Below are 24,489 nucleotides of genomic sequence, written 5' to 3'. Positions count from 1 at the left end.
GACCGGGCTCGGAGTACGTACCGAGTGGACGCGGATATCCGATAAACAAGGAGATATCTCGTTCAGGTCAAGTTTGTCCACCCACGTGATAAGAAATGAGGTGGACAATAACGATTAGATAAGTTGAACACGGTTGTTCCCGTCAAGTTCAAGGGGTGTTTGGCCAATCATGAATTCTATAAATGCGATTTCGGGGTCTCATATCCGGCTCCGCTCTTATCGATGCGGAGAAGCCTCCGTTGCCCCCGCTGCCGCCGGCGCGTTATCGTTCCTTTTCCTGATTCACATTCTTCAGGAAACTGTGTTTGTCCACCTCCAGGCTCGCTTCAGATCGGCTTTCCTCCCACCACGTCCAAAACGTAAGGCTCTCCATCAATCTTCTTCCAGATATCGTCGCTCTTGATTCGCCAGTACCAGTCGTGGATGGCGGGGTGCGCTTCCGTCCACTTCTTGGCAAAGACCTGTGCAGCGCTGCGGTTAGCAATTGAAACTGAAATCACCGACATCGGTCCCCTGCTTTCCCGAGGGGGAGGCAAGTCAGGCCGACGAACGGGAAAGTGATGGTACTCACAAACTGGTATCCTCTGGCAATAGCTGCGACAACGAAAAGGTCGGCTATCGTGAGCTGGTCTCCAACGAGGAACTTCTTGCCCGTCAAAGCCTTCTCCACAACGCTGACCATACCCTCGCTGTTCTTCTCTGCCGCCGCCAGGACTTCGGGAGCAGCTGGCTCCTTGGCCTTAACGGGGTTGATCCACGCCATGATGGGGGGAAGGAGCTCGCTATTAGCGAAAGAAGCCCACTTCAATATCGTCGCCTCCTCCTCGAGTGTTGAGCCCAAGAGCTTGGTGTTAGGGTCTTGCTTTGCCACTGTGACTCTGTCAGATAGCCGTCATTTGTGAGCGGTGCTTGGTGCAACTCACGATAGATCGCTACGGGAATACACTCGAACAATGTGAAGCCATCGGGACGCTCAAGAGCCGGGACCTTTCCGGGAGGGAACTTCTCCAAGTATGCCTGACCAACACCACCCTTGCTAGGGTCGACCTTAATGGGCCATGCCTCAACGAACTCGATATCGAGCCTGGGTGCGACTCTGGTTAGCACTTTTCTAGTGTACGTGCTGCATAAATGTAGTCTTACTTGTTGTACTCGGCGATGTAGAGACACTGAGTCGCACGAGGCGCCTTGGGGTACCAGTAAAGCTTTCCGAAACTCATATTGACTGACGTAAGGTATATCGAGGGTATGAAGTATGACGTATGTCCGAAGATGTTGGTTGATACTGGAAGATGGAGAGGACACCCGAGGCTGGTCAACGACCAGGTAAATAAACTCAAAGAACGCCCTTCTCGGCAATCTGTCCGGGAGCTCTTCCCCATCGTTATCTCGCCATTTTCAAATCCACGACATGACAGTATTCCACGGGTATCGTCGCGACGTGGAGCTCCTTCGATGAAGCCTTTCCCCACGTGGAGCACACCTTGGGGTTGACGGCGGCATCCACAAAAGCTCAGCCGTTGCCATGCAAGATCTGCAGGGACCAGGCCCGAGCCCCTCGGAGGCGTCCTCCGGAGACTTCGGTGTCCAACGCCGGAATCGGCAACGAGTAGCTGGGTATGAATGGGTGACATTTCGCGTGCTTTCGGTGCGCCCTCACACTACTCACGGCCTCTTTGTTTCTTTTCCCGCAAATCTTGCGCTCACACGAAGCCATTTTCACCGCGTGCCATCATGTCTGGAACACAAATCGGCTGGGTCGGCCTCGGGTCGATGGGCATTGGTATGTCCACGAACCTGCAAAAGTTCCTCTCGTCCTCCGGCGCCCCTCCTCTGGTCTACACAAATCGCACGCTGTCGCGCGGGGAGACTCTGAAGGAACTCGGCGCAATTCCTGTTGAGACGGTCTCTGAGGTAGCCAAGAAGTCATCAATCATCTTCTCCTGTGTAAGTTTTCTCACGATGGAACCAGGATCTTAATGGAGATTCCGAGCTAACGATTGCGCTCAGGTGAGCAACGACGCTGTCCTTCAGGATACCACGAGCGAGATTATCAAGTCAGGCGACATCACAGGCAAGATCTATGTTGACTGCTCAACGGTTCACCCCGATACCTCCGCGAATGTCTCGAAGCAGATCACTGAGGCCGGCGGTCAATTTGTTGCCGGTAGGTTTACAGTGCAATCCCAAAACTTTGTACCAAATTCATATGCTGATATTCCCCGTAGCACCGGTCTTCGGCGCTGCCGCGATGGCCGCTGCCGGAAAGCTTATCTTCGTCACCGCCGGCCCCGAGTCCGCGACATCAGCCATCTCGCTTTACCTCAACGGTGTCATGGGGCGTTCCGTGATCCCCATGGGAACCGACGTCACAAAGTCCAGCTTGCTCAAGATCGCCGGAAATATCGTCGTGGTCTCCTTCATGGAGGTGCTCTCCGAGGCCCATGTATTTGCCGAAAAGACTGGGCTTGGCTCGCCAGTGCTGGAGAACATGATCTCGGATATGTTTGGTCCCGTGCTTGAAAGTTACAGCAAACGCATCACCTCTGGCGCTTACGCTCCTCCTCCTGACGGCAAGGCCGGTTTCGACGTCGCGCTAGCCATGAAGGACTTGAGACATGCGCTGAACTGCGCGAAAGATGCGGGTACAAGGTTAGAGACGAGCGAAGCGGCGCTGCGACACATGGAAGCTGCCCGAGCATTTGAGGCAGAGAGGCCCCTGGATAGTAGTTCCATGTACGGTGCTGTTCGGAGAGAAGCGGGTCTGGACTTTTACTCAGATGCCTGCAAGGAACGAGATGCAAAGAAGTAGTTTATACACAGACACTACAAGAGAAATAATGACACACTTACCACTTCCATGATCGAACAAAAGGTGAGTGGCAATCTCTGAGGCCAACGAGTTGTCACAAGAATCTTGAACTTGGTCTACCGGCAACATCCAGCTTCCTGAATAGCCCAAAAAGCAAAAGATTGCGCCGAGGGGGAATCGAACCCCCGGCTCCCCGACGCTGCTTGATGGCAACGGAGAATTTTACCACTAAACCATCGGCGCTAGTCACGACGTTGACGATGTTCGTCCAGTTCGTTGAGTGGAGCGGACGGCAACTTGGTTATGGTTCATTGGTGCAGAGTTGTGGGCCAAGGTGGAGGATGCCGGCATCGACGGTGTTTCGAATAGTTAACAACTGGAGATATACGAGACGGGAGTTTACACTGCCCTTGAAGAAAGTCTTAATGCGGAGAAATGTCGGTCTTTATCCAACTCATCTCCTCTGCATTTAAGTTGCGATGCTAGTAGTCTCCAGCCCTTGGGCATCCTGTACACATCGGTCTATGTGGTAGCCTTCCTGTCGCAGTCGATCTCGGTCAAAGTCAAGCCTCTTATACCCATGCCTTCTCGCATATAGATACTCCTTCATAGTGTAAATCTTTTCGTCCAATGCCTTGTCCACTCCAATTCTCCGGAGAACCGGGCTGTCAATCGGCTCGAGCCTCTGCGTGCCTGCAGGCCGGGCAAAGTATATCAGGCCAAGTCGCTTGGCTCTTTCCTGATCTTCCGGCGGCTTGACCATCCGGTGAACCGGTGCCTTGAAAAGGCCGCCCGTCATCAATTCGAATGCTTCGCCGACATTGACGACTAGCGTCCCCGGAATGTAGCGTACCCACTTCCATTCCCCTGGAGATACCTGGACCTGGAGTGAGGAGACAGGCTGGGCGAACGTAAACGTGAAAGAACCGAGATCAGTGTGCCCAGCCAAGTATAAGTCTCGGTATTTCCCATCGGTGGCCGGTCGGGGGTTGTAGACTATGTAGCGGAGGTAGTCGGTCGTTTCGTTTGACAAGGCATGTGTTGATAGGATGCTTTCGATGGGTACCTCCAGGATCAAAGCTACCAGGCGGAGAAGCTTTTCGAGTACTTGACGTCGAACGAGATCGACTAACTCGGACACTTGTATCATACGCGACCGCAATAATGGCGGGTGTGACCGGCTTGCCGGGTCCCAGGCTGATATGTTGTAGTGGTCAACTGTCTTGTGGAAACCTTCCTTGGTGCTTAGACCGCATGAAGGTTTGAACCCTGCATACCGACCCTGGGCCTCCGCTTGCGGCGAATTCTCGTATGGCCTCTTTTCTGGAGGCGGAAGAGTCAGTAAGGCATTGGCGAGGTGAACATGAGTATTATAGCGCTCTTCGGTGATGCCATGATTGGACACAGTCAAGACGCCGTGCGTAATGACGCCTTTGAGAAGATCCTTGGCGAGCTGTGCACGACTTGAGGGATCGTCGTATTTCGACAGGTCAAGGTTCACGAGGTCGACGTAGTCAAGCGCCTCTGTTGTTGGCTCGCATTGGGTGAGTTCTGGGATGGAATTGCTTGTATCGGAAGTCATTAGAGTAGTCGTTGAGAGAAATTTGGCGGGTTCATTCAAAAGGTTTCAGTATTGGCGATGTCTCCTAAGCGTCTAGCCACCTGAAGCGGCAGTCATATTATTGGAATCGTACTGCTCTACTGTCTCTCGAAGCACAATGACTCGCCCTCCGAGGGCCTCACTCTCCTGTGAGCTTTTCGGAGCCTCCAGCCAAAGCTTGGCTACGTCCCGAATGCGCCTGTCTATCAGTGGTGCTGGTGCACTTGGACGTGGACTACGGTGTTTACATATCTTGCACAATGAGGACAATGCTCCACGCGGACGGGACCACTTGTGAAGGACCCCCAAAACCAGCACGATTGCTTCGAAAGCAAATCACGTTGGCCGCATTCGTAACCTTCTCTAAACCATCCCAACACCCGAGCTGAACAAGGACCGCGGCGAGATCTCCGCTGTACCCCGCAAACCCAGCGGGTCGAGCTAGAGGTGGAGGCGAGGACGGATAACCAAGGGACGAGGGGATTCAGAGATACGGCGTGGTATTGACACCTGGAGCTCCACCTTTTAGCTTCGTCCGATCCTTGTCCGCGCCAACGCTTACCCCCAATCATGCCGTAACTGCATAACACCCCCTCTTATCTCTAGTATCTCAGCCAGCATCCCCTGGTGGTGGACTGTGGTGGAGCAGGCCAAGAGGGAAAACGCTCGTGAGTCGTTCCCTCCAGCAACTCTGTCCGGCGATGCCTATCTCGTTTCGCCTCTGGAGGGCGCTGCAACACCATGCTCGGACACGTAGACCTTGGTATGTCGATGTCAATCCGGCTGTGAATAGCCGAGGGAATGCGCGCGTTTGATGAAGAGGAGCAGCAGTATAATACCTAATCACACCACCACTCCTCACGTCGCTCCTGTTCTTGTTGAAGCGCAGCAGCAGCAGCCCCCCAACCGACTGCTCCGCCGTCAACAATCCTCAACTCCCTTGTTCAACCCTCAGCTCCACCTGCATCCTCAGAGTTGGAGTCGACAACAAACGAAAAACAAACGAAATACCATTACAACTGACAACTTCGGACTTGTGTCTCTTCCTCGTGCGAACTCAGTCGGAGACCGAGACGCAATGGCAGGCTCAACCGTGGCTTCGACGGCTCCTGAGCCTGTGACCCCTGCCAGATGGTATGACAAGTGGAGGTGGTACGAACTCAGCACTTCCAAGGAGGAGAAGGCTCTGCTGTTCAAGCTGGATTTCATGATTCTGACCTTTGGATGTCTCACGTTCTTCACCAAGGCAAGTTTCTCAGTTGGCAACATGCAACTGAGTGCACTGCTGACGGACCTTGTGTACAGTTCCTCGACCTTCAGGCTTTTCAAAATGCATACGTCAGCGGAATGAAGGAGGACATCGGAATGGAAGGCAATGACCTGCAGTACACCACCGGAGTCTTCCAAGCTGGTTACTGCGCTGCCATGATTCCTTCCAACATCATCTTGACCCGTGTCCGGTGAGTTTATACAGACGCAGTTTAGTTGATATGAATTAAGCTGACAAGCGAGTTCGACAGACCTAACCTGCTGATTCCGGCTTTCGAAGTCCTTTGGGGTATCTTGACCTTGCTCACCGCGTATGCCAAAGACGTGAAGCATGTCTACATCATCAGGTTCTTCTCTGGTGTATTCGAATGCGTGGCATATCCCGGAGTGATCTACTGCATTGGATGTTGGTACAAGAGCACTGAGATTTCCCGGCGACTTAGTTTGTTCTACATCGCCGGACCTTTGGGAACTGTAGGCCTCCACAGACGAACCGTGTTGATAAAATTCAGTGCTGACAAGGTCTAGATGTTTGCCGGGTACTTCCAAACAGCTTGTTACACCAACCTCAACGGTGTCAACGGACTTGCTGGATGGCGTTGGCTCTTCATTGTCTGCGGCTGCATCACGCTTCCCGTTGCCATTCTTGGCCTCACCGTCTTCCCCGCTCGTCCGGACTCGAAGCATCCTTCATGGCTCTTGACGGCCGACCAAATCACTCTCGCCCGTCGCCGAGTGTCTGAGGGTGGATCCGAGGCCCCCAAGGTCAAGTTCGACCGCAAGGCCATCACCGACGTGTTCAAGGGATGGCACTGGTACGCCTTCGTGGCTCTGTACTATGTCTTCAACCAAGCCATGATCACCAACGGCCAGCCTTTCAACCTCTACCTCAAGGCGCACGATGATCGCTACTCCATCAGTCAGATCAACAACCTGCCCACCGGCCAATCGGCTATCTCGATCGTCGCTGCTCTGATCGGATGCTACTGGGCTGATGCGACTGGCAAGCGCTGGCTGCCTTCTATCTGGATTTGCGGCTTCATGACCATTGGTGCGATCTGCATGGCAGCTTGGAACATTCCCGAAGGCCTCAAGTTCTTTGCCTTTTACGTTGCCGGACTGGGCGGTGCACTGAACCCTCTCTTCATGTCATGGGCTTCTGAGGTCACCTTCCGATCTGCCGAAGAGCGCGCTGTGGTTGTGTCTTCGATGAACGCTGTCGGCCAGGCCCTGCTGGCTGGCTTGAACATTGTTACATTCCCGACTCCTCAGGTAAGCTTTCCAAAGTCCCTCTCCTGTGCTGCCGGGCTTTACTAACGTTTGCACAGGCACCACGATTCAAGTTCGGCTGGTACTGGGTCATGGCCAACAACATCCTCCAGTTCGGACTGGTTCTTGTCATCATGACACTTCATAACCGCGAGAAGAAGAGCATGGAGATCTTGGAAGGCCAGGCCGAGGACATCGAGCAGATCAAGGTTGCCAACACCACCAAGGGAGACGACGAGTCTGCCTGATCCTGCATAACATCATGGACCAAACGGTTGGGGCTGCATTTCTGTCATTTGGTTCTTCGTCACTCTTTTTCATTTTTGTATAGCTACTCGGAAGCGGGCGTCTGGAGTCTGTCAGTTGGGGGGCTTCATGATACCCTATGCCACGCCGAGACCAGCCGCCGGTTGGGGGCTGTGGCTGTTTTGATTTAGGATTTTGGCTTGGTTTGCTTGGAAACTATACTAATTGGGCAGAATGGAATCATACTAGAGGTTCACATCGTTCGAGAATGTGAACGGGATCATGGTATGAGGACATGTCAATAAAACTACCCGGTTGATTTTCCCGTAACCTTTCGCAAAGTATGATACCTGTCGAGCCTGGTTTCGAATGTCGCCATCCGTCTCGAGGTATTCCTAACCGATCCCGTAAGTCCCTACCCTAACTAACGGAACACCCCCACATATAGGACAGCAAAAATCATATATTTATACCCACACTATAATAATTATATTTTAACGTATTACTGAATATCTTAATTAATCTATAATATAAATATATGATTTTATACTTTCTTTATTATTAGAAGATTTACTTTTAGATAATATTACTTCTAGCTTATTAGGATTATTCTAAACCTCCTATTTCTTCCTAATAATCTAATTAATTATTATAAAGTATTTATTTATATTTAGCTTAACTTTAGTATATTTCTAAGGCTATAGTAATACTACTTAGGCTTATAATACTTTAATTATCTATTAATTATTAGTATTAGCTATATTATTAAAGTTAAGATATTTACCTACTTTTAATATAAATAATTAATAAACTACTAAATTAATAAGTTTTAACCTTAACTTTAACCTATTATAAAATAACTATTTATACTACTATAAATTAATAGAGGATTTTAGTATTCTAAGTATAACTCTTTTTAGTATTAATATAATATTTTAATTATTTATACTCTTCTCTTTTTATAAAAGGGGTTTTAGAATATCTATAAAGGCTAATTTATATATAAACTTACTTATTAATAGCTTTATAATATTAATAAGCTATAATCTAATTACTACTCACCCTATTTTAATAATATAAAGTTATATAGCTTTAGATCTTATATATAAATAGTATTATAAAAAGTTCTATTTACTAATTAATACTAAATTTAATAAGAAGTTTTATTCTATTAGCTACTATTTATATACTACTTTTAGAAATAAGAAAACTAATATATTAAGTAGTTATATAATATAAGATAAGTATATAAGTAAGTATACTAAATAAATATTATTAGTATAGTATTACTATATAAAATTATTAGATATATAGCTTCTATAGCTATTAATAATAAAGAGATATTTAGAATATAGCTTCTTTACCTCTATAGTAGTTCTTAATATAAATACTTTATCTAACTACTTAAAACTAATAGTATTTAATATCTAACTATTAACTAATAATATAAACTACTATTACTTAAATTTAAAAAAATTATTAAGAAACTACTATTATTATATAGTTTTCTTTTTAAAGATAATAAGGGGGGGTAGTAATATACTAATAATAGAGATATACTTAATAATTAATATCTAAATATAGTTTTTATTACTCTAAATAAAAACTAAAGGTTTACTAGTATATCTTACTACTAAATAATCCTTCTAAGTACCTTTAGTAATACCTATTTTATTTATATTCTATTAGAAACTTATAAAGATTATTTTAATATTTAGAAGTTAAAATATTTTAAAGAACTACTTTATAATATCTTTTATAACGTTTTTTATCCTCTTTATATCTATCTTCTTAGCTTTTACTATCTTATAAAATAAGTTATAGTATAGAAATCCCTCTATTTACTTCTTACTAAGGGGTTAAATATTACTACTAATATATAATATATATATTATAAAAATATAGATATAGTAGTAGTTTAATATAAAGCTTATTATAGCTTATATTAATACTTAGCTAATAAAATAAACCTCCTATTTTAATAAGAAGTATTATTTTAGTATTTATACCTTATTTCTAATAAAACTACTATTTATCCTATAATAAATAGTTAAAGATAATACTCCCTATAGCTTTAAAGCTTATTAGATAGATTTACTACTATATATAGCTTTAATAGCTTTAATAATATAACTCTTATTATATATAGCTATACTAAGTATAATAGTATTTTTTAAAATATTTAATTTAATAGTAGTAGTATAAAAACGTATTAATAAAGTTATAGATATAGGAAGTAAGTCACGAAAAAACGCAGTTTTGGCGCTGTCCTATATGTGGGGGTGTTCTGTTAGTTAGGGTGGGGACTTAACGGTTTACTTATGAAACATATATAAACCAATATGTAACAAACTTGTCTCTAGATATTTTCTAAGGATACTAGTATGGCCTCTTCTGTCTTGTACAGGCAATATTTGTTATTTCAATTGTCGGCATGCGTTACGTACCTACCTAGTGAAAATATGGAATCCCCCAGCGCCTGGGCCCGCACCTTCCTGGCGCCCGGAAACCGCAGTGGCAGCTGGGGCCAGCCAATGTGCGGGCTTGGAATGGGTGCCGGAATAGCCCTTCAACATCAAAAAGCTGGCAGCCAGACACTTCTGATAAATCCATCTAAGTGGGATTCCTCACTGCAAAAAATCGAGTCATCATAGGTTGAATATTAATCGTTGTTTTGGTGAATTTATTACACCGTCCGTCGTCTTGGCTGGCTTAATTAACAGCCAGTGAATCGCCCATTGCGACACGTCTGCGTTCACTCGCTCGGAATGCGTCGCGTGAGGGAGGAAATATTAGACAAACATCGTTTTTGAATATTGCTCTGACTCATACAACAACACTGCGCTGTGAAGAGCTTTGCTGAACAGCCTATTGATTGCGAAGAGTGCGAAACGACTGTCGGTCGGTGTGATATTGCTCCTTCGCCAACGCAAATCCAAGCGAGTGCGAGAGAGACACACACGTCACTGACTCAAATGGAGGCATTGAGTTGGAGGCGCACGCGTGGCTAGTGTCAAGAGGTTGGCGAATAATTAGGCCGTCGGCAGAAAATACTCTCAATTTCTCCATGTTGTGAGCATTTCCCACGCGCCCCTTATCCTTCCTTCTTCGTCTTCAGCTACGCTTGCCCCGCTTGGAGCTTCGCGCTTTTCCTCATGTCGTATGTACCTAGCGAGCGTCTTGCTAACAGCAGCAGCCACGATCGCATCGCTGGGGTCTTGATCGCTTTGGCTTCCCCAAGCTAAGCCCTTCTTTACCTAGCCCCTCTGCGCTTTCGCTTGTTTTTCGCATCGGAGGAATCGGACCAACGCTTTTCGGCCAAGAAGGAAGATTACGTTCTTGGATTTCTCCCGCAGCTGACTGGTTAATCTCGCCAACCGACTGCGCGGAGCGTCGACAACCCACCCGACCGTCCGACCGTCCGACGCCTGGGTCTCAACGGGCGATGGCTTCAAGCCTCCTTACGGCATCCGTCTTCTTGAGATAAAAGGAAGTTGCAGTGCGTCACTCTCACAGCCTTCCCCGCAGCACATCAACAACTCACTCCAACCAAGCAGTTTCAAGAATTTCAAACTTCAAATCTCGCCATCTTTTCTATTCTACTTGTTCGAAACTCTTCTCCCTCCCGCTTGAAATACCACAGACTTAACTCACGATGGTCGCTTCAACCGACACCTTCCCCGGCCTTCTCAGGCCAACCACGAAGCCCTACCGCCTTCCTCAGATCAACACTGTACCTGTGAGTTTTTTTTTTTTTTTTTTTTTTTTTTTACTCTCGATGTGCAATTCTCCCTTCGATCACAGATTCTGACAACTGGCTGCAGTTGCTCATCAAAGATGGTTTCACTCTCACGACTCTCTTCTCCATCGGCGCCCTCATGCAGACAGCGCTCTTTCTCATTTTACCGACAAAATACGCCATCATTCCTTCCTCCGCTATCGCTCTCAACTCCATCATTTCCACCATCATCGGAACCCGCTCAAAGTCGGCCAACACTTACATGAACGGCGTCGTCCCGGGCCGTACCTCCGCACAGTTCCCGGACCCCACCACCGGCAAGATCCCCGCCACCCCGGCCGGTCGATCTCTGCTGGTCTTCCACCTCGGAGTCCGTTTCAACCATCCTCTCGGACTCCTCTCTCCCGGCGGTCGCGAGATCGGCGCATACTTTGACGCCATGAACAAGGACCTCAACCTCCGCGCCGACGAGTACGGACTCTACCACCTCTCTTCCTGGCAATCCCTCGAGGCCGAGCGCAACAACACGCTCATGTTCATCTACTACTTCAGAGACGTCGAGGGCCTCAACAAGTTCGCCCACGATCCCCTCCACCGCAAGACCTGGGACTGGTACAACAGCATCAGGGACCAGTTCGACCACATTGGTATCTTCCACGAGGGCTTCGTCACCGGCCCGCAGCAGTACGAGACCATCTACGGCAACATGAAGCCCACCCTTCTTGGCGCTGCGAGCCGTAAGTGCAAGAACGAGGAGACCAAGGAGGACGAGTGGGTCAATACTTTGGTCAATTGCGACAACTCGGCCCTGAGAAGCCAGTTCAAGCGCATGGGGAAGGCCTCGCGGCAGTTGGTGGAATATGAGACCTGAGTCGGCGACAGCTTAGTTTCAACATTTCTTATGTTCCAAAATCATGACTGTTCATGAAATTGCTTAACGCGGCGTCTGGTGGGTTATGGCTTTAGATAGGGCTCGTTCTGGGGTGTGCAGCTCTTTGTACTAGCCTAGGAAGGAACGACAATTGAGGGAAAACAGACAAAGGACTATCATAGAAACAAATTTGTCCGCAAGAGAAATCTCCAATCATGAAAGTCTCATTAAGCTTGTGACATACCCATTGGGTTCGTATAAAACGAAGATTAAGCCCAGGTTCTTCTTCAGTTCATCGTTGATCATGCCATTCATGAACTCCATCGGTAATGGTTATTAAGAGCAGTGATCAAAGGTGGAATCCCTTGCAATGCCACCCAATCCCAATGTCCCAAGAAACACGCCGACCAAGATCGAAACAAAGTATCCGACATTCATACTCATTACTGCAAGCATTCTGCCATAATTAGTATCATTGCCCTGAATCGGCTGCATGCACACTTACAGAAGGTAGCCTAGCAAGGCAATGAGAACCTCATAAACCGCCCTCCCAAGCCTTATGTTGGCTTCCGATATCATGCCTCTTAGCCCATTATCAGGATGTAGTCGTCTTTTTGAATTACTTCTGGTCGGCACTTCTTCTTTTCTGGTCTCCTCGTCGTCATGCCCAACCACCAGTCTGCCTCTGGTGTCATCGTGGCCTGCCCACACTGTTGCCTCAAGCCTCGGCTTGAAAGCAAGAAGAGCCCGAAGGATGATGGTAAAAAGAATGAGGGTGAGACAAGTACCCGCGTACTGCCCAGTGGTACGAGGGGTCCAGGTCTCAGAAAACAGACTGGTGGACATGGCTGTGTGGAAGACCACAGGCGTTGTCATGGACCCGTCGCCATCATTGGAGTGGCCGTGGTTGTGCTCTGTCATATCCATTTTGAGCGGATTCTCCAGGAAGATTAGTCTACAGTTAAGAGACAAAATGCCGACGTCGATACCGGATTTAAATAATTCTTTTCTGGTTCTGACCGCGAGAAACGGGTCGGTCGTTGCTGGGGCGGGCTTGGATGTTGGAGCCTTCGCTTGACCCTCTAAGTTCAGCACCTGCGGCTCACAATTCCCTGAGCCTCTTTAATAGGACGCGTTCGGCGTGAGCAAGTTATTGACCCAGCTGATCCTCCCTGTAAGGCTGGCTTGCAAGTCAGCTCGCTTCAAAGCACGTCGTCATCTCGCCCAACCTCGTGTCAAGCCCAATGTAACACGATCCAGGCACCGGACAAGTAATATCAAAACGCGTTCCTCTTCCAAATTTGAGGGCGTTATTTGTGGCCATCTGAGGCTCGTTTTCGTCAAACAGCCGTTGGAGGTCTGCTTTGGCGTCATTTCTGGCGTGGTGGGTCGTGAGGCAGATTGAGGGAGTTTCTCGGAAGTGTGGCTTGGCCTTCATGTTCTCGACCGAATTAGGAAGTACGTTATGTACCCTGAGAGACTTTGTACACAGACTCCCTCGGACTGCTAGCAAGGCACGGTAGGTTCTTTCAGCTATTATGTGGTGCTATGGACGTCAATTTTCCGCTGCACCGGCTGGCCTGATCATTCATGCACGAGAGAAGCCGCACAAACCAAATGTAATCAAGGCACGCGATTCAGTACCTGGCCAGCTATCATAGGATCCCCTAATGACTGGGAATAAAACAGGTCTTGCGTGAGGGAAGTAGTTTTGACGTCTTCTTTCCCCCGAATCAGCGTCTACCGCAAGAGCGTGCAACCAGTCATCCATCCGGTTCCAGTTGCCTGATATTCCCATTTATCATATGAAAGCGCGAGCCGAGCTTCTCACTCCCGGCACCAGAAATATCGATGAGATGGATAATGGCCTGAGTGTTGTCACGATTGATGGCGACCTCCAGTCGCGGGCAATATCAAAAGCAACAGCAACAGGCGTATCTACCGACGTCCCACTTCATGATCCCAGCTGAGGAGGACTCTTAAGACCCCAATATCAAGTTCGTGGTCTATGAGACCCACTATAGATGGGATGTCGATCCCCGGACCGCTATCGAAGTCGCCCGTGCCGTAATTCCACCGCTCCGCTTGAACGACAACGTACGCGTTTTCGGGGGACGAGGACAGGGTTTCGCTGCACTCGCCTCGGGAGTGATCTTCCCACTTGAATAAAAGATAGACGCCATAAGCGAGAGCAATAGGTTACCGACTCATTGGCGTGTCGGAGAGTCGATGGCTCTTTGCGGTGATGGACCAGATTCGGGTTGAATGATCCTGGTGGGAAGGGAGGAAAACGTCGAGGAAGTTGGGGATATTGAGAGCACCTGTGAAGGGCCTATGCCTTGGCATTCAAGACAACGCGGGGCTGTGCATTAAAGTCTTTCTAAGGATGTCATCATGAACTTCTCACGTATGTAACCAGCTTCATGAATCAGTAGTTTAGACGTGGTGAATTGATTTGAAGGTGAACTCTACGCGGCAATATTGGGTTGCTTCATCTGACCAGCAAGTATATCTCATTCTAGCAGCATGCTTCGTCTTGTTCATTCCCGCTTAAGATACCTTGCCCCGTGGGCTGCAACATCTTCAGAAAGAAGGAGCAGTCATGCAGTCTCCCGAGCGCGTTCTGCGCATAGGCCGGACAAACACCCCATTCCACGTAACCAAGCTTCAAGTAAAGTCCCCGCGCAGGCGTGTCACTGGCCGTGTCTAGTAACATCATTGTCTTTCCGAGGCCATCGCGGGCGAACATTTCGGCAAAATCCATGAGCTTCCGGCCGATACCGCCACCTCTCTGGGCTGGGTGAACAAGGAGTTTGCGGACCTCGATCTTGTGCTTATGCGTCTCTTTGGGGTTCTGCCCGAGCTGCAAGGTCGCTAAAGTATTATTGTCGTTTGATTTGGCAGGATCCTTGACGACGAAGAGATAGACCAAAGGATCGGTCCCTGAGACGTCTGACGAGAGCGATGTCCAATAGGCGGACGCGTCCTCTTCAGACAGCGGTGCCCGAAAGCCAATTTAGGATGTTTCAGGGTCCATATTGACGCATAATTGGAGTAGATCGGACAGTGAGGGTGTCCAGAATTCCAAGGCTTCAGTCGATATGATCTGGCTGATAACTAGCCCTCCGGGTAGTGAATAGTCCGCCAGACCATTATGCGACTTATATGGTTGCATCATCTCCTGTTGAGGACAGCCAAGCTGATCATTCGATGGGTAAAATAGCTCATTGGAAGACACAAGATTTCAAATGAGTGTATTTTCCTTGGTCTCCGTGAATTGGATATGACCGATGGGGCACCGTTTTGTGTGGTCCAAGAGTGAGTCATCGGGCATCGCCGTCAGTCACGGCGGCCGATAAGAGATCAGTGGTGAAGCTAGTGTGACTTAACCGCGGAATTCGGGTATTTCGGTGCTCAGATAGCACGTTCCAAGACCTTAACGTCGCAATTCCAACTTGACAATCAGTTAAGTGACTTTCGCAACATACAAACAGTCTTAGTTTTAATTCAAGATTATGCGCGATTGAAATTATCGGAACGACACGTACGACAGACGAAAGTTGTGTGAAGCCTTGAACTCATATGAGACAAACTTGCCGTGGAATTTGGATACTCATAAGCTTATGATATCTACTTGGTAGCGTTTTCGAGATTCATCTCGGCCGATTTTCAAATCGATTTTCGCAGAGACGTCTGAGTCTTCTCCACCGTGACATTGAGGTAGGCTGACAAATGATAACTTAGTTGGTCTCATCGTTAATCTTTTACTTGTTTCGAAGGCAATTTCAATCTAATCGCGCGTGTCCCAGTCCGAAGTGTTCTGTATCCTTCGCCTCGGCGACCGCAAATGATGCCCTCACTAGTTGAGGTCTAGCCAAGACACGCTCAGGCTTGGCGCAACCAGAGAACTAAGGCCCCTGCCACAGACTTGTATCACAACCCGGGGAAGATTCTAGATCGAGTGGTAACTCAAGCGTGAGAAGAAGATAGGCACGCATAACAGCCATTGAAAACGGACTAAATATTTTGTACACGCGCAGCCACATTTGTGGAGCTCAGGAATATATATTCCGTAGTTTAGGGAGCTCGCGACGTTAGAAACCACTTGTTCAACGGTGTCTGTTTCATCATTGGCTGTGACCAGACAGATCCTGCCCAATCCCGCACAATCATCCCACCGGCGTCGGACAGAGATCAGGGAGCGTAGCCTGCTTATAAAGCCAACGCCCTCACACTAGCAATAGAATCGAATCCTCGGTTATTCCCCACTGCAAGACGCTGAATGGAGCTGCATTAGGCTTCGGTTGATCCGTAAAGAAAGGCCGGCGGCTACTGAGTTAATCCGTTGGCCGGCTTTGTAATACTCTCTACCCGTAATGGACGGCAGTTGTCGACAGAGAATTGACAGATTCTCGTAGTCAAAGGAGTCAATTGTGAGCCTGGCACGGTGAAGCTCCACAAATGAGATGTGTCGGGCCCACGGGCACACTGTTTCGTACGACCAGGTTTCCACTTTTGGGACAATTCGATTCTCGTCGCGCTATTAGTTATAGCTCCAACGCTTGTCACGATAGTTGCCACGATGTATGGTATAAATATGTTCCCAACCTGCAGCAGCCAAAAAATCTAGAAACGACGCACCGAGAGCGTTCTTCCACGATCACATATCAACACTCTCAAACCTTTGGAGAAAAGAATCATTTACAATGTCCGCATTCCTCACCCATCGCATCACTCAATCTCAACCCGGCGTAACAGCCGAAGAGGGACCCTTCAACGAGGCTGCCGACAATTGCTCGTTCTTCTCTCCCAAGCAAGACCCTCGCCCAGGCAGTGCTGTTGACCCCCAGCCTTCCGGAGAGCCTATTCCCAAGCTATTCAGCCCCTTGAAAATTCGAGGTGCCACCCTCCAGAATCGCATATGGGTCAGTCCCATGTGCCAGTACAGTGCTCATGAGGGCTTCCACACCCCTTGGCACATTGCGCACTACGGTGGTATGGTTCAGCGCGGAGTAAGTAGCCCATCACATAACGTTCAAAGGATGAAGAGACTAACGCTCCCGAAGCCTGGCCTCATGATGGTCGAAGCTACAGCCGTGCAGGCCAACGGCCGCATCACACCGGAAGACTCTGGCATCTGGCTTGATGCCCATGTTGAGACTCTGAAGAAACACGTCGAATTCGCTCACAGCCAAAATCAGCTCATCGCCATTCAACTGGCGCACGCCGGAAGGAAAGCATCAACTCTTGCTCCCTGGTTGGGCTTCGAGACACTTGCTGGTCAAGAAGCTGGAGGTTGGCCTCAAGATGTGGTCGGCCCGAGTGATCTTGCCTGGTCCGACAAGCACGCCACTCCCCGGGAGATGACTATCGCCGAGATAGACCAACTGAAGCAAGATTTTGTCAAGGGTGCTTACCGTTCTCTTCATGCCGGGTTCGATGTAATTGAGCTTCATTTTGCGCATGGCTATCTCATCTCCAGCTTCCTCTCTCCAGCGAGCAACAAGCGCACAGATCAATACGGCGGTTCGTTCGAGAACCGCACTCGTCTCGCCATCGAGCTCGTCGATGCTGTTCGCGAGGTCATTCCCGAGGGCATGCCACTCTTTGTTCGAATCAGTGCAACCGACTGGCTCGATACGAACCCCGAGTGGGACGGCCCAAGCTGGACCGTCGACGAGAGTGTGAAGCTGGCTCAAATTCTGGCGGATCACAGGGTAGATGTGCTCGATGTGTCCACTGGTGGCAATCATTCTCAACAGAAGATTGTTGCCAGCGCTGGCTTCCAAGCACCCATGGCCAAGAAGATCAAAGCGGCTGTTGGAGATAAGATGCTTGTTAGCGCTGTGGGTATTATCAAGGACGGAAACCTCGCCGAGAAGCTGATAACGGGTTCTGATGAGGAAGGGGACACTCCGTTGGACTTGATTGCTGCCGGTCGAGGTTTCCAAAAGAACCCAGGTCTTGTGTGGCAATGGGCTGATGACTTGGGTGTTGACATCCATGTTGCGAAGCAGATTGGATGGGGTTTCAAGGGAAGAGTCAAGAAAGTGCCGAAGAAGCCTGAGATGCTCCCGTATGAGGACTAAAGTCTGAGAATTTATAGTGTCCTCATACTTTACCCAGAGACCTATGTTGAGGAAGTTTCGAGCCCACCCAGTAGGGGTTTTCACAGTAGGGGAAAAAGCAGTAAAAGCACCTCAGTCAGTGCCACCCAGAGACCTATATGGATGTCATACATAGACACATAACATTTGGCATGGAAGTCCAAGAAGTCCCCTCATCAACAACGAAGCAAGGGCTCCATGTAGGACTGCAGAGAACATTTCTGCCTCTGATATAATGAAACCAACTAAGTTGAGTGCAGCAAGCTATTCCGAGACTCCGAGTAAGCATTCTAGATGCTCGTGAGCCACGCCTGATCGCTTATGTATGCATCTGAAACGGTTGTCAGCACCACTCAAGTACCGAGCCGAACGGCTGGTGCCCCATCGAGACTGCCGGAATTGCCGTCATGTATAGGCTGACTATGTGTGCAATGCGATCGTCATGCTTCAGAAATCCGGCGTTGAGAATAAGCAATACAGGTAAGCAGCCTCACATTTACTCCGCTGTCCTTCGGAAATCGAGTTCTCCGTTGGTACACTTTTTTTGGGTCTGAACTGAGACGCCGATCTACATGCTAGTGCTCTATGTACTGTGCAGGATTACAGGAAGCCCATTCGCGGAGCTACGTGAGCTATTTGATGGATGGTCTCCGCTTGGAAATTGGCTGGTAAAGGTAATGTTCAGAGATCAGCAGTCTTGAAGTTGTATGAGCCAGAGATTGAAGACATGTATGTGCGCGTTGGGGATTAGCCCACGCCTGGTAGCAGAAGGGCGGCATCAGATGGCTCGCCGCGCCGGTTACCACTTGTCAGTAACAACCACGAATCAATCAAGTTCAGGCTTGCTTCGCAATGATTTCTCCAGATTAAAACATTCGAACTCCTGAAACACACCGACTGATGCAAAACAAGAAATTCACATGCTGATTGGTTGATGGGCCCAGCTCAATGTGGCTTAGCCTAGGCAGCCGCCCTGCACTCAGCTGATGGCTGACGTGCGGCTGGATGCACTGATCGATCTTCTCGCCTTCAAGTCTTCATTAGCTTGGGATGAAGCTTCATTGACACGGCCTTATACTGCGTTCCTCCTTCCTATTTGCCTACTCGCACTAGCAGGGTGAGACCCAGACACCTCATCGGTGCATCATGTCTTTCACAACGCTGCCGTGTGAGCTCGTAGCATCCATCCTCGGGAGTCTCGATGACTTCCAGTCTCTAACCGCAGCGTTGCTAACTTGCCGTCACATCTATAACTCGTTCAATCAAATCCATGGAATCGACGTTGCAATTCTACGACAACAGATAACACCAGCCCTGCTCCCTTACGCCGTGGGTGTCATAGAGGCATCTCGTTTCCGTCTTCACCACCCCCGCGAAATCGAAAGCGAAGCAGTGCGCGACCTATTCGACACTCTGTATGATAAACCGTCCCTTTTAGGTAGCCGCATACAGGCAATGTCAGTTGTCCATCGACAAGAGATGTCAAAAAGGCACCAAGCGATTATGGAATTCACCTCCAGCTTTGCCGCTGAGTCTTGGGAACGCCTCCACTCAGACCAGCTCCAAGTTACCACACAACCAAATTTGTCAGTTGAGGAACGTTACAACTTCTGCCGAGCGTTTTATCGCCTCGAGCTATTCTACACCCTCTTCAGGAATATGTACAAAGATCGCAGAGAACCCTTGGGTAATACAGCACACGTCAAGTTCTTTTCAAGGAACCCACCTTGGGAAAATGAACAGATCGGCTCTGTCGCAGAATTTTGGGAATCGAGGTTTGCCGCAGGTAAGTTTCTCGCGATCGATAAGGAACCAAGGTCTGATTTAGCGTTGAAGCCAGTACTGATGTTATCGCCCACGACGTCCTCTTTGGTGAACTAAACGTCGACTACCTTCATTGTGGCAGGATAAATGACGAAAGACAAATCTGGGTGAGTTGTTGTACTCCAATAATGTCTTTGCACACTGCACATAGGCTCACATGAACAACAGATGGCAGAAGGAATTCTTTTTCTCCGGCGTCTGGTGAAATCGGATTCTTCATACCAAACCAGAAACAAGTTACTAAGATCTAGCTCCAGGATAGGCTGGGCCAACTGTCCAGGGGCACTGTTCGACGTACTTCGTGCCTACTGCAGTGACGACTCTGGATCAGAAGGCCGCGATGAAGGTGACTTGCTGTCGATTGTGTTTAGTCGCGGCATGGACGAAGATGTCGACAAAGGACCGTGTGAGGCCTGGTATGCAGCGCATAAAAGTCAGCCGGTTGGTTCTTGGCTGATGCTCGACCACAACGATTGGCTTCGGGACCGGGCTTACGTGCTGTGGGACTGGAAACGCATACAGCAACATCAACTACTAAAGTTATTCGAATCTGTTCCGGATGGACAGATGCATCGTCCACAGCCGACGACCGACGAACTTGAGGCCATGAGTGCCTCCTTTGTCGTTCGCGAAACGATATTTGAGAATGGGGGCCTTGGGTACTGGACGGGGAATGGTCATGAAGTGTTGTAGCAAGTCCATTCTGACGAAGAGTACTGCTGGAGCGTGACACTGAAAAGTGTGTTAAAAACCTATATTTGATCGGCTACATAATCTCTATAGTTGCATGCCAAAATGAACCTAGCTGAGGGCGAAGCATCTCTCAGAACTGGCCTCATTATTACCCCACCAATAAGGCATCGTCACAATCTTTCCTGCGCCGAAGAACAAGAACGTCAACAGCATGTTGAAGTTGAAGCCTGCATCAAAGGCTGCCGCCAGAATGTAGTTCCATCGGGCCCTGTTGATATGGCGTTAGCAACTTTGTGACGCGAGAACGGTGAAATATCACGCTGGGTCACTTACCAAAGATCGTAGCGATATCTGTATGCCCAGAACATGACGACAAATCCACCGATGAAGCTGCTGAAGTATCCGGTGCTGATGTTGCCGTAGAAGCTAGCCATGGTGGAAAAGAAGATGGTCGAGTTCCACAGCTGGAACTTGGCCCGCGGAAAGAAGCGGTGCAGGGCGAAGATCAGAACCGGGACGAAGGCGCCAACGAGGAAGCCATAGGGAAGAACCTTGTAGATGTGTTGTTGGAAGAGGCGACGAGGGCCGATGAGCACGTACTGCACACCCATAGTGAGGTTGGACGTGAGAGACTGCGCAGTCCACTGATGAGCAGGGTCTTCCTTGGCGCCAGTAAGGTAGTCGAACTTGGTGTCAAGCACCCAGCGGACGACGGCATAGTTGATCGGGACGCCCAAGAAGCTGCCGAATACTTGAGAGAAGAAGACAGTCTTGGGTGGCAAATGCATGTAGTGACCGATTTTCATGTCTTGCAAGTTCAATTGCGCGCGGTACCAGGCGTTGCCAGCAATAGCACCGTAGGCGGAAGCTCCGGTCGGGTTCTTGAAGCCGCTGACAGAGTTTACCATGAGGCCGTACAACAGCTCATTGACTGTGCTCCGTTAGTTTATATTGCGCGATAAAGAATGGATTTCAACATACCAGTGCCGATTGCCAGTTGGAAGTTTGACAAGGCGTACAGGTACCCCAGGGGAACGACCAGAATGGCTCCAGTACCAATGGCGACGAAGTAAGTCCAGACCGGAATGAACATCTGACCAGTTGCGGTAATGGTGACTAGAGAGATGAAAGAAGCGGCAAACAAGGCCAAGAACCACCACATGGGGACCTCCTTGTATGAGCGTTGAAGGATACTGAGTTGATCGTTGTACTGAGTGCTGATCTCAGCTCCGCTCTTGCTGCGCTGGCGCAATTTCTCGAGACTGGCTTTGATGGTCTTGTAGCCGAAGAGTCCAGCCCACACCAATGCCGACGTATAGCTTGCATAATCGAAAAACATGGTCCAGAGGACGTGAGTACTAATGAACGGGGGTCCAAGTTCCTGATAAGCTGTCTCATTGAAGGAGACGTCCGCAGTAAGTAGCGAAGTGGTTGGGTAAGATGTTCCGTTCTCGAGGAATAGACGGTTGGACATGAGGTGCTTGTTCCACTCTCCAAGGTGACCGAATTTAGCAGCCGGGATCAGAATCCAGGCGCTGCAAGCGAAGCCCAGGAACATGACAACCTGGGTCCACCAGGGGGTCAAGAACAAGCTCGCACTGCTCGAGATGTTGGACCAGTCGAGGGACAAGTTGAGCATTCCCATTCCACCGAAACCGGCACCGACGAAGTTTGCGGTCTCGTTGTTCGGCGCAACCCAGCAGAGGAAGGCCAGAGAGCCAAGCATCGGGAAGACATACTCGGGCAGGAACTGCCAGAGGGTCATGCCGGCCAGAGCGAGGAAGAAAACTCTGGTCTGCTTGCGAGAGGCAGCAGTGGGGTTCTCGCGCTGTTTCTTTTGCGTCTCGAATAGAGCAGTTTGGCAGAGACTAAGTCGAAGTCAGTCTAATGCTTGGACAAAGGATTTATCTCCCGTGCGCAATGCGCAATAGTAAGTAGTACCAAAGACAAATTCTTTGAAGGAACAGAAACTTACGCAGTAAACCACGGGAACTGGGGATCGTAGATCAGAAACTGACGAGCGAGAGCCGCGAAAGAGTAGCCCGTCCAGACAATGCCCCACATGAAGAAGATGGCAGCCGCCGGGTTGATGCGGGAGTTGAAGTAGAGCTCGGCCATAGCAACCGGGGTGTAGCCCAGGTTGTAAGTCGCTCCAGATGCTGCAGAAATGGTAACGAGAACATGCTCTTTGACGCTGAATGGTCCGGGGTTCAGGTTGAAGCCGTATCCAAATGGCAGCTTGACTTGCCATGCAGGCAGAACCTTGGCGAGCCAAACACCAGCATAGCTGGAAGCGATCTGCACGAAAAAGACGGAGTACGGCGCGTAGGTGGTACGGAAATGGCTCATCATACTGAGGAACGCTCCGGGAATAACAAAGATGATGGTGAGGACGAAGTAGCGGAAGGTGAGTGTCGGCAGTTCGGGGTCATCCGACAGGCTCACGATGCGGCGGACGTATGGCGGGATGTCCTGCAATCGCGGGTCATCTTCGTCAAATGCTACCTCGGATCCGTTCGCTTGCGTCGTAAAAACAAAAGGCGGCTTCTCCATGTCGCCCTCCGTGAAGGGAGCGGCGCGCTCGCTGGACGTCTTCTCGGGCGTACCATCGCGGGGAGACTCGGCGGAAATGGCGTCGTTGCCGGAGGTCTTGGGCTCGCTAGCGGCCGGTGGCTGTGTGGTGGTTGAGGGGGACATGGCAGATGTCGTTCAAGCGGCTGATCGCCAAGATTCTTGGAAAAGCACGCCACACGGGAGCCAAGTCGGCCAAGCCTGGGGGATACAAGCTTTTATCCCGAAAGCAACCCTGGCTACCTGATGCATCTTATATCGAGGACCGAACATGTTCGCCCACAAGTCTTGCAGACACCGAACAGCTTCCAGATTTGGGAGGTGACCTTGAACGGTTAGACGCAGTGGATCTCTGCGATGGTGTCATCGGCGTTTTTCATGTTTATATTGCCTGCGTCGCACGATGGCACGACCTCGCCCGGATCTGCGGCTCGGATGTTTGGCTTTAGGGCTCTTGACTGGTGTGGCGGAGTCACATTGAAGTCGGGCCTACGTGGGATGGCCGGGGATGTTGACGATGGATCGTGTTCCTACAAAAAGTTCCTCCTCGGACTCAACCGCCTCAATCACGAACTCGTTCTTAGATCATGCCCTCGATTGCGAATTCACTCAAGGTGCGGGTGGCAAAGGAAAAGTCTTGCTCACGTTGGTGACCTTTCTCATCAAAGTCGTACATAAGAGCAATTGCGCCATCGGCAAAAGTGCCCTCCATCGAGTCAGGATCAACCTCGCACACCCACCGCCGCTAAACGGTTTAAACGAGATGGGTACAGTGGGACACGGTCTTTGGCCAATGCCTTCTGATTGGGGCCTCAACTTCAAATTTTCCATTTTCCACGCGTCTTCGGCGCGCTTTAGCGCTGCTCGGATCCGACCTCGTACTCGTTGTACACCTGGTTCATTGCGCGCCTGCGAGTTCTGGATCCGGTGAAGATGAGCATGCTCCCGGTGTTAACCGAAACTCGATGATACCTTGTTGCATTGCCGAGTCCGACATAGACTTGATGAGTGACAGGGCAGTCGTTTTGTCCCCAGCTTATTCCTCATTCTCTGAAGCGAACTCTGATCTTGGTTTGACTTGATATTCCTCAGACACGGGCCTGCTCAATTGTTACAACAGAGCAAACGTGCAGCAGTCTCCGCATGAGGTCAACCATGACTTCCTGGCTTAGGGCAGCTCGGGGCAGCATACAAAGTACTAGTGCGGAGATTCTAATTCCAGTCTCGATCATGTCATTGAATCCGATTGAGAGAAGCAAACTTGAATGCATCCCTTTCACATTAGCCTCAGTCATGTCAAATGCTGACTGCAGTCTGCAGGGCTGTTATGTATGGCGACACAGTGGTGTGATCGACCAACCACTGAGATGTGAGATTGAGCAGGGATTGGCAAGCCGATAAACCCCAAGCAGAGCATAGAAGCAGTGGCAAAGTTCTTCGTGGTAAATGCAATGTCGAGCAACCCGAAAGTCTGCTTGTTTCTCTATT

At 49.3% G+C, this 24,489-nt stretch overlaps 9 protein-coding genes across 9 annotated transcripts; 5 read left to right on the top strand and 4 right to left on the bottom strand.

Annotated features, from left to right (window-relative positions):
- Positions 1-326: 326 nt before the first annotated feature.
- On the bottom strand, positions 327-1,220 carry stcT-1 (putative sterigmatocystin biosynthesis protein stcT; the record flags this gene model as incomplete). The annotated part of the gene is made up of 4 exons (XM_036639425.1): positions 327-461; positions 572-870; positions 924-1,084; positions 1,144-1,220. 4 exons carry the CDS (start codon positions 1,218-1,220, stop codon positions 327-329), a joined length of 672 nt encoding a protein of 223 aa, XP_036495626.1.
- Positions 1,221-1,734: 514 nt separating this feature from the next.
- On the top strand, positions 1,735-2,812 carry GLYR1-1 (Glyoxylate/succinic semialdehyde reductase 1; the record flags this gene model as incomplete). Its single annotated transcript, XM_036639424.1, has 3 exons — positions 1,735-1,947; positions 2,011-2,167; positions 2,229-2,812. The coding sequence occupies 3 exons, from the start codon at positions 1,735-1,737 to the stop codon at positions 2,810-2,812; spliced, it is 954 nt and encodes a 317-aa protein (XP_036495627.1).
- Positions 2,813-3,281: 469 nt separating this feature from the next.
- CGCS363_v007574 (Naringenin,2-oxoglutarate 3-dioxygenase) lies at positions 3,282-4,394 on the bottom strand (the record flags this gene model as incomplete). The annotated part of the gene is made up of 1 exon (XM_036639423.1): positions 3,282-4,394. One exon carries the CDS (start codon positions 4,392-4,394, stop codon positions 3,282-3,284), a length of 1,113 nt encoding a protein of 370 aa, XP_036495628.1.
- A 1,096-nt stretch (positions 4,395-5,490) lies between these two features.
- FEN2-0 (Pantothenate transporter FEN2) lies at positions 5,491-7,198 on the top strand (the record flags this gene model as incomplete). Its single annotated transcript, XM_036639422.1, has 5 exons — positions 5,491-5,670; positions 5,718-5,872; positions 5,933-6,155; positions 6,210-6,953; positions 7,010-7,198. The coding sequence occupies 5 exons, from the start codon at positions 5,491-5,493 to the stop codon at positions 7,196-7,198; spliced, it is 1,491 nt and encodes a 496-aa protein (XP_036495621.1).
- A 3,653-nt stretch (positions 7,199-10,851) lies between these two features.
- CGCS363_v007572 (Monooxygenase) lies at positions 10,852-11,806 on the top strand (the record flags this gene model as incomplete). The annotated part of the gene is made up of 2 exons (XM_036639421.1): positions 10,852-10,935; positions 11,021-11,806. The coding sequence occupies 2 exons, from the start codon at positions 10,852-10,854 to the stop codon at positions 11,804-11,806; spliced, it is 870 nt and encodes a 289-aa protein (XP_036495622.1).
- Positions 11,807-12,142: 336 nt separating this feature from the next.
- Positions 12,143-12,733, bottom strand: CGCS363_v007571 (uncharacterized protein; the record flags this gene model as incomplete). The annotated part of the gene is made up of 4 exons (XM_036639420.1): positions 12,143-12,263; positions 12,312-12,389; positions 12,443-12,535; positions 12,603-12,733. 4 exons carry the CDS (start codon positions 12,731-12,733, stop codon positions 12,143-12,145), a joined length of 423 nt encoding a protein of 140 aa, XP_036495623.1.
- A 3,779-nt stretch (positions 12,734-16,512) lies between these two features.
- afvA-2 (NADPH dehydrogenase afvA) lies at positions 16,513-17,895 on the top strand (the record flags this gene model as incomplete). Its single annotated transcript, XM_036639419.1, has 2 exons — positions 16,513-16,818; positions 16,873-17,895. The coding sequence occupies 2 exons, from the start codon at positions 16,513-16,515 to the stop codon at positions 17,893-17,895; spliced, it is 1,329 nt and encodes a 442-aa protein (XP_036495900.1).
- A 1,164-nt stretch (positions 17,896-19,059) lies between these two features.
- Positions 19,060-20,430, top strand: CGCS363_v007569 (uncharacterized protein; the record flags this gene model as incomplete). The annotated part of the gene is made up of 3 exons (XM_036639418.1): positions 19,060-19,699; positions 19,750-19,844; positions 19,906-20,430. The coding sequence occupies 3 exons, from the start codon at positions 19,060-19,062 to the stop codon at positions 20,428-20,430; spliced, it is 1,260 nt and encodes a 419-aa protein (XP_036496071.1).
- Positions 20,431-20,538: 108 nt separating this feature from the next.
- Positions 20,539-23,127, bottom strand: OPT3 (Oligopeptide transporter 3; the record flags this gene model as incomplete). Its single annotated transcript, XM_036639417.1, has 4 exons — positions 20,539-20,698; positions 20,764-21,361; positions 21,412-22,298; positions 22,406-23,127. The coding sequence occupies 4 exons, from the start codon at positions 23,125-23,127 to the stop codon at positions 20,539-20,541; spliced, it is 2,367 nt and encodes a 788-aa protein (XP_036496768.1).
- Between the last annotated feature and the right edge of the window lie 1,362 nt (positions 23,128-24,489).

Source organism: Colletotrichum siamense (assembly GCF_013390195.1).
Source record: "Colletotrichum siamense strain Cg363 chromosome Unknown KSG_Cg363_contig04, whole genome shotgun sequence".
NCBI lineage: Eukaryota > Fungi > Ascomycota > Sordariomycetes > Glomerellales > Glomerellaceae > Colletotrichum > Colletotrichum siamense.
The sequence above is the reverse complement of the archived record's forward strand: the minus strand, read 5'-3'. Positions and strand labels throughout refer to the sequence as shown.